General features: G+C 34.1%; 1 protein-coding gene across 1 annotated transcript; it reads right to left on the reverse strand.

Moving 5' to 3' along the window:
- Positions 1 to 1,597: 1,597 nt before the first annotated feature.
- LOC113782114 (probable aspartyl protease At4g16563) lies at positions 1,598 to 2,974 on the reverse strand. Its single transcript, XM_027328025.1, has one exon. It carries the CDS (start codon positions 2,840 to 2,842, stop codon positions 1,598 to 1,600), a length of 1,245 nt encoding a protein of 414 aa, XP_027183826.1. The 5' UTR covers positions 2,843 to 2,974.
- Between the last annotated feature and the right edge of the window lie 8,005 nt (positions 2,975 to 10,979).

Here is a 10,979-nt window from a genome sequence, read left to right on the forward strand (position 1 = left end):
AATTTATCCTTTAATTTAGAGGGGAGCGGAATCCTAGTTTTGATGCTCTGGTGAAGAAGATGAGCTTGATCGTGCCGTGGGGACTTGAGTCATTAGCCGGTCCTCGTATGAAATTCGAGCTCTACTATCTGCGGATTATATGGGGATGATTTATTGTCGTGTTATTTTTGTGTAGTTAGCTTTATAGCCTCCTTCTGATTAAAAGAAAAAAAAAAGAATCTAAGAAATTCTATGATTATTGGGAATTGAAAGGCATAGTTTTTAACCAATTGCAAAATGAACATTGTTGATATTCATGAAAGCGGGCCATGTAACCTTCATGAATATCAACAATATTCATTTTGGCACATTCTAGTTTTTTTCTTCCTCCATTTGTAGCTTGATAGATTAGGATAATTAAGGGTTGGAGCTGCTGGAAGAGAAGAGAAAACTTGCCCTGGAATCATTCTCTGTTACACTTGCTCTCCCTTTACCTTCCATTGTTGACGTCGTTGAAGAGAGACTAGAATGAAGCAAAAGTGAAAACGGAACGTTAAATAGAGACTGAAACCTAGCAATTTCAATCACTGTTCAATGTTCAACAACATGAGGCCTAAGAATGAGTTAAGAGATTCGTGTCATATTTCAAAGATAAGATTTAGATATGGCCTTAAAAAATGAATTGATTAATCTGAAGTACCAATAAATTGTTCGAACATAGTAGAAGTAGGAAGAAGAAGAACTTGGAGCCTACTAGAAAATATAGTATAAGAAAAAATCCTGTCGTTTATCAACTGAAACACCATAGTTTTCTTGTAACTTTCGAAGAGATTAATGGAATCCTTGTGCCATGAAAAAGATTCCTACTTGACCTTAGTAGTGATCACGTGCTACTTAATTTGTGATGTGCATTACTGCATGTGATACTAAAGCCATATGTATAGTCCACGTAAAACAGATGTAAGATCTCTATGGAAAAGATTAGTTCAGACTACTTCAGTCCAAAATCAATTGCTTATTTATGCAGTTCTTGGAGTTGTTTATACCTTCCAATATTGGTAGTTGAGGCGGTCGTACCATTGGATATTCCAAAGAAATCATAAAGATGACAGAACAACAGAGGATTCATGGGGCAAACGTGGTCTGATCAGCCACCAAGACCAAGCTTAATTTGCATCTCTTCATTTGTTGGCAGATGTTGCTTCTGATGCCAAATGAAATCCTTAGAGTAATATTTACTGTTTACTTGGTAATTTAATTTCTAATTGCTGATACATTATTCCGTTTTCCTTGTCCTAAAGCAGCTTCTCTAAAAGCAAACTTTCGCTAATTAAGTAGATTCTTATTGCCAATCAACTACAATGTAACCAGCTGATCATTCTTTCAAGTTGAAGAAAAGTTCAAAGAACAGAATCTTTGGTTCTAGAATTTCAAAAAGACACAGGAGTACAAACATGACACCATACACACACAGGAGCACAGACAAGTGCCAGAAAAGTCCAATGTAACAAAGTTGCTGAGCTTTCAAATTTAGAAGTTTTGGCACTTTCCAAGACTTCCAAAAGCTTTTGATAGTAAACCAACCATGCTTTTAGCCGTAAAACCATCAGTAAAAAGGCTATACTTTTCGCAGACCTTGTGAAGCAGCAGCTAAGGCACAATCAGTTGGTTGAAAACCAATTCTTTCTTTCTCCAAGTCATACACAACTTCCATATTTTGCTGCTGAAAGCTACCAAAAATTCCAGCTGGTCCATATACATTATCATCCATGCTTTGAAACAACAGACATTTCACTACAGTGTAGTTCACTGGTGCAGCCATGGCATAAAAGCTATTGCCCTGGGGTAATGCAAGAGTTACATTATTCAAGAGATGGAAAGTGATTGATGGGAGATCATCTTCAAGAGTATTATTTTTGGGACATGGAATTCGATAGCAAAGATCGAACCCACTCCTCATTTCTGTCTCTGTTGCTCTAGGGTAAGTTGTCATGGATTGGAGAACAGTGAGGAGGTTTGTGTAGAGAGGCTTAGGAAGATGAGTATATGTTGTTCCTGAATCAATCAACATGCCACCATTACCGAGCGAATCGAACTCTCTCAAGCTCAAAGGGACTTCAGTTGAGGTAATATTGCTCACAGATATTGCCTCCAAGCCAATGTAGTAGAAGTTAGGGTACACGGGACACTTCAACATTGGGGTGAATTGCATGTGTTCTTTAGAGGAAATAGCTTGATCTCCTACTATTAATGGACTTGAAATATTAGGGTCGTTAGCAAACTTGAAAGACAAGAAACAATAAGAAAAACCCTTTTGGAGGAAACCTAACTGTGAAGGAAGTGAGAGTGGACCCTTACCAAATCCAGCGATTCCTATAGGCTCTCTATAAGTGGTTCCAATACAACCAAAACAAAACTTGGGAATTTCCCTAAATGCACCAGCAGGGCTGCTTGCATGGACTCTTAGGGTATCCCTAGTCAAAATCCCAGAAACAACCCCTTCTCCATATGTATAAGCAAATGAAGGGCATGGTCTATAACAGGTGGATTTTAGTAGGGTCACCAGAGAGCAACCAGCTACAGTGCAGGGGTCATAGGAGTTATCAGAGCTATGGATGTCAATGCAAAAAAGGCTTGAACAAGAATCTCTGATGGATGAAGAGGAAGAAAAAGGAGAGAAACTAGCCATGATGTTTCTGTTCTTGTTATCGTCGCAATCGATGCAATTGAAAGTGAGATTCCCACAGGGTACCCAAGTGAGATCACTCCCAGTATCCATGTAAACTTGGATGGTTTGTGGAGGGTTGCCAACATTGAGAGATATCAGGTATCCATCTCCGATTTCCCTCAAGGGCTCCATCATGTCCTGCAAGTCTGACAGTTTCTTTACTGATGAATAAGAAGAAGAAGTGGCTTTTGGGGTGGGAAGAATGGTACTTGAACGAGTTAAACCAAGGACAATGGTGGATTCATGAGGGCTTATTCTTTCTCTTGCACGGGAGGGATTAAAAGAGAAAATTGAAAATGTAACAAGGAAGAAATTCAGGGCTGCACTAATGTTGAAGAATGCTGCCATTTTTCTTTGTCCACCACTTTGATGGATATAGGCTTAAAAATGGTGGTATTTATAGATCCTTTTAGCTTAGTTGAATGATTGATCTAAGGAAAAATTAGGGTTCTGAGACTTACAGATGTTGCATGGGAGACGAGGAGATAATCATAATCTGGCTACTGGGAAATTTTTTTTAATTGTTTAAGCTCCAAATAATAATATCACAGTCGTGTGAATTAAATAAGTGATTGTCGATAAGAATTATGGGGTCCCAATTATTTGTGAAAGTGAAAGGTTACGAGAGAAAAAGCTAGGATGTCCATAACGATTACTTAATGAAGAAAGAGCAGGCAAATTAGTCCAGTGGAGTTTCCTGAATAGGTAGATATAGTACGTACCAATTACTTGATACTTAGCTGCGCGTGCTTTGTTATTCTGTTGGTAACACGACAAACGAGCTTCAAGAAAACATGAAACCGGAAATTAGGTCCAAAAGAAGAATTATATAATGCAAAAAATTTCTAAGGAGAATATTATCCTGCTCCTGACCAGTGAAAAGTAGATAGGAGAAATCGTGCTAATCTCCATAATATATATCTGATATATGAAGAATCAAGAGACTCAATTGTCTAGGTTTAAGACTAAGGCAACTAGGCAACCTTTGCATCTGTTGAGATGAATAGATGATACTTGAACAATAGCAATTGTCTAGGTTTAAGACTGAGGTAACTAGGCAAAGAATATAAAATAACACACTCAAAAATAAGTATTGTTAAACAACGCCAAAGAATATTGAGAGATTGTTTTACCAAATACTAGAGCCATCCATTTCTTAGATAAAAGGTGAGAGAAAAAATAGAGATAATGAGTGGCGCGAATTTCTCATTTAGCAAAATACATTTAGTGGCACAATTGAATTTCGTATTGTAAGTCATTATTCTTTAAAAATAACAACTACGAGTATTATTTTTAATTCATATACTTAGGTGTGACTTTTATTCACCTCTGATTCCGGGCATTTTCTAGAAACCTTGAATGAAGAATTTGTGTGGTATTCCCATCTTTTGTCATTGTGATGTATATTCAATTTTGTTTAGGGGTGTAAATAAGTCAAGGTCAATTGAGTAACTCGCATACTTGTTCGGTCAAAAGCTCGAGCTTAAACTCGCATTAACTAAGTTAAAATTCTAGTTTGAGAAACTCGAATTGTTTGATGAGCTCAAACTTGAGCTCGATATGTGAAGTTCAAAAGTTCGTCGATGTTCCCTTACTTAAAATTATATAAAATATAAATTTATATCACTTAAACTCGATTGGGTTCAAGTAAGTTTGTTTGAACTCGAATTAATCTCAATTTGGCTCGATTTGATCGAATTTAAGTTTGAGTTTGAGTAAGACAAAACAAAATTGAGCTCCAATTTGAGCTCAAATTTTAAAAATTCAATGACTTTGAACTCAAATTCTAGCCTAAGTTTCTTAATTCCAGTCAAGGTCAAGTACCATTTGAACTCAATTTCGAATACACTTGATTGGACCCCTATTAATCTTTTCAAGCCAAAGAATGCACATTAAGATGATACAAAGGTTGCACTAAATAATTAATTGCCACTTAATTAAATTTTTTAATTTTGAATAATGGAAAGAAAAAGCTTGCTAGAGGCTTGATGTTAGGGCTGACACAAAATCCTCAGTTCCAGCATCATCATTTGATCGATCGGCTAACTTAAGAGTTGGTGTGGCACCAACCATTTCCATCTGTGTCAATTTTTCCCGTTTCTGGAAACTTGACGACCAAACAATTGGTTGTTGGAATTCAATCATTATATCCCACTTCTTGAAGGATTTTGCCAATTGATTACTCTCATGGCCCTGTGGGATTGTACTTCAAAAGAATTTTTTAATGGAAAAGGAATTTGGAAATGCTAAGGTAGGATAGTGGAAAGTGACATGACCAACATCAGCAGTAGAATCCTCGTATCAATTGGAGATTGAAGAATCAGAGAGTGAAGGAACGTAACTGCGGGCACTTGGTCTTGTCCCAGAAAAGGTTCGAATTGAATAGGAGTTTTTGATGAGTTTCAAAAAGTATTTTGTCTTTTTAGGTCTGCAAAAATAAATGATGGTCCATTATTTGTTAATGTGCAATTTGTACTTCAACTACATTTTATTTTATTGTGTGTTATATTTGGAGGCCAAAGTTAAACCACAAGCTCATTGATTTGGACACAAACAAACGAGGAATTGTTACTTTGGAGTTGCATATAACAATTGGATGATAGAAATGGTTATTTTGATAATTCTAAATCCACTCAAATGTGGCTTCACTTCTTTTTCCTTTTTTTTTTTTGGTTTATTCAAAACTCAAAATCTTGCTAGAGGGAAGGGAAAATGATTGATGAGGAACTCTAAACATCGGTATGAGAAAATTCTAAACCTTAAGTGAAAGTGAGACTCTGAAGTTTGGTTCAAAGAAAATTCTAAACCTTACAAAGGAGAAGAGAAAATAGTTTAAGAGACTCTCTGAATTTCAAGATTTTGAGATTCGATTGTTAAAATCAAATCAAGATATTCATGAGAGACTCTAAATATCGATATAAGAAAACTATAAATTTTAAGGGTCCATTTGATGTAAAAGGTTTTCTTTAGAAAAATCTTTTCCAAGAAAATTGTTTTCCGAAAAATTATTTGCTCTGGTCCTAATTTTTTGGTATTTGGTAAGTCATGGAAGAAGAATTCTCGATAAAAACTAAAACCTATCACTCTTCCTTCAAGACATCCCGATAGATGCAATCAATATTCTAATGATCTAAAACAAAAATATTACAGCGATTTGGTCAATAAACATGAGATCAGAACAAGATGAAAGGAATTTTGCTGCTTGAAGGCTGACTCTCCTCTGGTGCATAATTCAGTTGATGCAAAAAAAAAAAATTAAAAAAGAAACAGACTTCCAACTTGTAACTCTGCAATTGAAAGTGAAGATAGCCTGAATATGTATTATTAGAAAAAGATTGTTGGCGACCAGAGAGTTGATAGGCAATCAACAAGATAGTCGGCATCATGTTATAGTGATTTTTTCTATGGTGTTTTCTTAACCAATGATCAGTGGTAGCCGGTAGGTTAGATTATCCTCCTTTGCTATGTCGAGAATGAAGAATTAGATAGGAAGTCATGAAGTTTTGAGACGTGTTAAAGGAAGAGAGATAGATGCGTGTTCAAAGAAAATTTACTTCCGTAACTTCTCAAGGTACGTTGTTTCCCGTCCACTGCTGTAAAACGTTTTCGGTGGGAAAACTTCTTCCTATATCTTAAGCGAACCAAACAACTGAAATCAAGGAAAATATTTTCAGTCGAACAAACAGACCCTAAGTGAAAGTGAGACTCTGATTTTGAGAGTCAAATCAAGATCTGGTTAATATTTTTATTAATTAAGCTGGATTTTGAGAAAGACGTCACTAGAAGAAACTAAAATAAAATGAAAGGAGCGCACCCGATTTCGTCTTATTAGAGCTTCCTATCAAATCAATTGTTAAAAGGTCTTTTGTCTTCAGCTAACAGTCCCTCCATCAGACTGAAATGAAGAATTCATATAAATTATTTGTTTTTCGAGAAACAGAATAAATTGAACGAAATTGAAGATTTCCAAAATTGAAGTAGGAATTTTTCTTTTTGTTTTTGAGGAAGGAAATATGAAAACTCGACAAAGCTAATCAGGAACCAAAATAAGTTCAAGCTTCGAAAACTTGAAGATAAAAAGAAGTAAAAGATGAACTCTGTGAACATTAGTGGGATGAACAAATTAACTAAAATAATAACGTATTACATAGTAAATTTGGTTTACCGGACATGGAAACTGAACATGTCAGTTAAAAATACGTTTAGCTTTTTGATGAGCTATAGCTACAAAAACGAAACTTAGGAAAGAGTATGGTGGTGAAGGAACGAGTGTCAATTGGAGATTGAAGAATCAGTTAGTGAAGGAACGTAACTGCGGGCACTTGGTCTTGTCCCAAAAAAGGTTCGGATTGAATAGGAGTTTTTGATGAGTTTCGAAAAGTATTTTGTCCTTTTAGATCTACAAACATAAATGATGTTTCAATATTTGATAATGTGCAATTTGTACTTCAACCACATTGTATTTTATCTTCTTTTTTTTTTTTGTGTGTGTTATAGTTGGAGGCCAAAGTTAAACCACAAGCTCATTGACCTGGAGACAGACAGACGAGGAACTGCATTGTATCCTGTGTGACATCTCGTCTAGATTGTACGGTAATATATTGTTTGGTGAAATCTACACTCCAGATAAAAAGTGCCATCCTTAGCTATATATTCAGGCCTTGCCTTTACCATCAACCTTGCTTGTACTTGTTACTTTCGAGTTGTATGTAACAACTGAATGATAGAAATGGTTATTTTGATAATTCAAAATCCACTCAAATGTGGCCTCACCTCTCTTTCTTTTCTTTTTTTTTCTGGGTTTATTCGAAACTCAAAAGCTTGCTAGAGGAAGGGAAAATGATTGCTGAGGGACTCTAAACATTTGTATAAGAAAACTCTAAACCTTAAGTGAAAGGGAGACTCTGAAGTTGTGATCTAAAGAAATTCTAAACCTTACAAAGGAGAAGAGAAAATAGTTCAAGAGACTCTAAATCTCAAGATTTTGAGATTCAATTGTTAAAATCAAATCAAGATATTCAATAGAGACTCAAAATATGGGTATAAGAAAACTCTAGACCTTAAATGAAAGGGAGATCGACTTTGAGTTTGAAAGTCAAATCAAGATTTGATTAATATTTTTATTAATTGAGCTGGATTTTGAGGACAACTTCACTAGAAGAAACTAAGATAAAATGAAAGGAGCCTGCCCGATTTCGTCTTATTAGAGCTTTTGATCAAATCAATTGTTAAAAAACCTTTTGTCTTTAGCTAATACTCCCTCCATCAGACTAAAATGAAGCTTTCCAAAATGGAATATATTTGTTTTCGAAAATGAAGTTTTCATATTTGTTTATCGAGAAACAGAATATATTAAACGAAATCGAAGTTTTCCAAAATGGATATGTAGGCAGGAATTTTAATTAATTTTAAAAATTACCATTGGTTTATAAATTATTTCTATGCCTTTCTTTTTATCCAATTGAATATTTCCACATGTTATACACACTTAAAAATTTGATTATTTGGCACCCAATCATATCTCTCCGTATGTCAAGTTGAGATGTCCCAACCAATTAAAAATACCGAACTATCTATGCCAATCAAATTATGCCATATCACATGTCTCTATAAATTGGCAAAATTATGGATAAATATCTAAATAATTTTTTCTTTATTAAAGAGATAATATTTAGAGTTATTTAATCCATATATATGTCTTATATATTGCAATGATTCATCCAATTAAATTGTGTCACGCCATATGTCCTTATAATGCCTGGTTAATCAAGACAATATTCATTAATATTATCTCTTTATTAAATATAAAATGAAGAGATAATATTTAAAGTGGTATAGTCTTGATATGATTGCATGTCTTGCAAGACAAGTAAAGTAGCATACATGTCTTCAGTTTCTACCCTATTTCACAGCTACAAATAGGAGGTCTCTCCACCAAAACAGATACATCACATATCTCATACTCTCATATTTTCTTGAAACTCCAAAACTGTGAAGGTTCTGCATCTTCACATATCTTATATTCTCAGATTTTTTTGAAACTCCAAGGCTTAGTCTCATATTTTCTTAAAGTTGCAAACTGTGAAGGCTCTGTATCTTCAAATTCTTCAAGTCTTTACATATTCAAGTTCTTCAAGTCTTCCTCATATCAACACTTGAATTTTCAACTGTTGGAGTTCATCAAGTTCTTCAATCTTTTATATCAAGATTTGAAGGAATTGATGATCGATCCAAGAACAAGTTGTGAAACCCTTGGATTAACGTTTAAGGAGAAGAATCAAAAGAAATTCTCTACAAATTAGAGAAAATTTTGGAGATTGTAACTAACATATTTTTTTCTAAAAAATTCATATAATTCATATTTATCTTATATTTTTCTTGTCTTGTAATTTCTTGCAAACTTGAATTTTACTGTGAACGGGAAAATATGAATTTTTTTTTTTAGCAAGGAAATATGAAAACTCAACAAAACTAATTAGGAACCAAAATAAGTTCAAGCTTCGAAAACTTAAAGATAAAAAGAAGAACTCTGAGAACATTAGTGGGATGAACAAATTAACTAAAAGAAGAACGTATTACAGAGTAAATTTGGCTTGCCCGACACGGAAACTGAACATGTCAATAGTTTAGCTTTTTAAGGAGCTATAGCTGCACAAACAAAACTTAGGAAAGAGTATGATGGTGACCACTTAGTCCTTAATGCCATTTAGATTTGAGTATGAAGATAATTATACCTTCTCCTTTTTATTTTATTGGTCTATAACACTTCATATTTTTTTAAGGAAGGGATGGGTTGGGTTGGGTGGTCCGAGAAGAGGGAATATATGCGAGACTTAAAACAAAGAATGAAAAAAACCTTATCATTTTTCTTAAAAACTGTATCAAACTATTTTTATTAGTTCTATTAACATTGCACTTCAAGTGATTATCAAACTGATTGAAATCATCAAATCATTTTTATTAGTCAATAGTTGATGTTGGCATATTAAATCAAGGCTCAAAATTAGAAATGTTCATAATATTGTTTAGTAGTGTTTTAGTCAAATTAGGGTTTTAGTTTTTCTATTTGATTCAAATTATGGTAGTTTTATTATTTAGAAATTAGTTTGTTATTAAAAAATTTCTTGTGGTATAAAACTTGTTTATCAAGTCATCTAGTCTATAAATAAGGAGTCATATTATTGTATTAGTTGAGAAGAATGAAAGATTGAGAGTATTATTCTTATGTTGTGATTAATAGATTATTGTTGGAAGTATTCCTCTTCTCCCACACATATTTTTATGTGTGTAAATTACCGACCCATATATATTGATTTTATGACATATATTTCCTATATATTTTTGGTGAATTTTTTTTGGGGTCCTACAGTTGATTGCATGTTTGAGAAGTAATACTCTTAGCATTTTGGGCAAGGCAAATGGTAAATCCGTGTCTGAAATTGTATTTTCAGTTATGTTGCTAAACAAGTGAAAAAGAAAAAATCCAAATCCTTCTTACACGTTAAAATCCTCAACTAGGACAAAAAAAATTCAGAGCCAAGCACAGAAAATTCATTTCCTGCTTGGGAGAACATTGGTTTTGTTAACTTAGAAGAGTTCTTCAATCTAAATTCTGACTGTTTGGACTGTCCATTTGTAATCTATAAGTGCTAGCTTCAAGATCATTTCATGGCAAAGAAATGGTTTATTGGTAATATCCTTAAAAAAATGCTGTTCCATGGCTTTTCAAAGCTTTTAGGACCCCACAGCCAATTCATTTCTTTTAATTTACTTTCTTAGGCAGATTTTGGGAAACAATTGAGTGAAAACCCGTTTTGGAACCAACTGTAACTTTGTGATCTCAAATTTATTAGCAAGGATATACCTTGAGATACAATGGCAAAGCTCATTGAAACTCTTTGCGGGGGGAAAACATGCACAGGTTATAAGCAATTCTCACACTTCTTGACTCAAACAACGCATCCTTTTCATCCTCTTGTGAGGTTTTCTTGTGGTAAGTCTCGGTTGGAGAGATGGGTTGGACAAGACGGGGGAGGAAGTGTAAGTTATAAATTTTAATTTCGAACCCTTTCGCTTACGCTAAAAAAAAAATGCCTCAGTTTCAACATAATGGAAATGATAAGGGAAAATTGTCAAATTGGTCCTTCACATTTTCGAGAAAATTTTTTTGATCCCTTACATTTAAGATAAGTCAAAGTAGTCCCCAAGATATAAAAATTTTGCATGTTTGATTCCAAAATTCATTGTTACTCAGTTTTCCGGCCAAAAAACA

Source organism: Coffea eugenioides, chromosome 9, assembly GCF_003713205.1.
Source record: "Coffea eugenioides isolate CCC68of chromosome 9, Ceug_1.0, whole genome shotgun sequence".
NCBI classification, from domain to species: domain Eukaryota; kingdom Viridiplantae; phylum Streptophyta; class Magnoliopsida; order Gentianales; family Rubiaceae; genus Coffea; species Coffea eugenioides.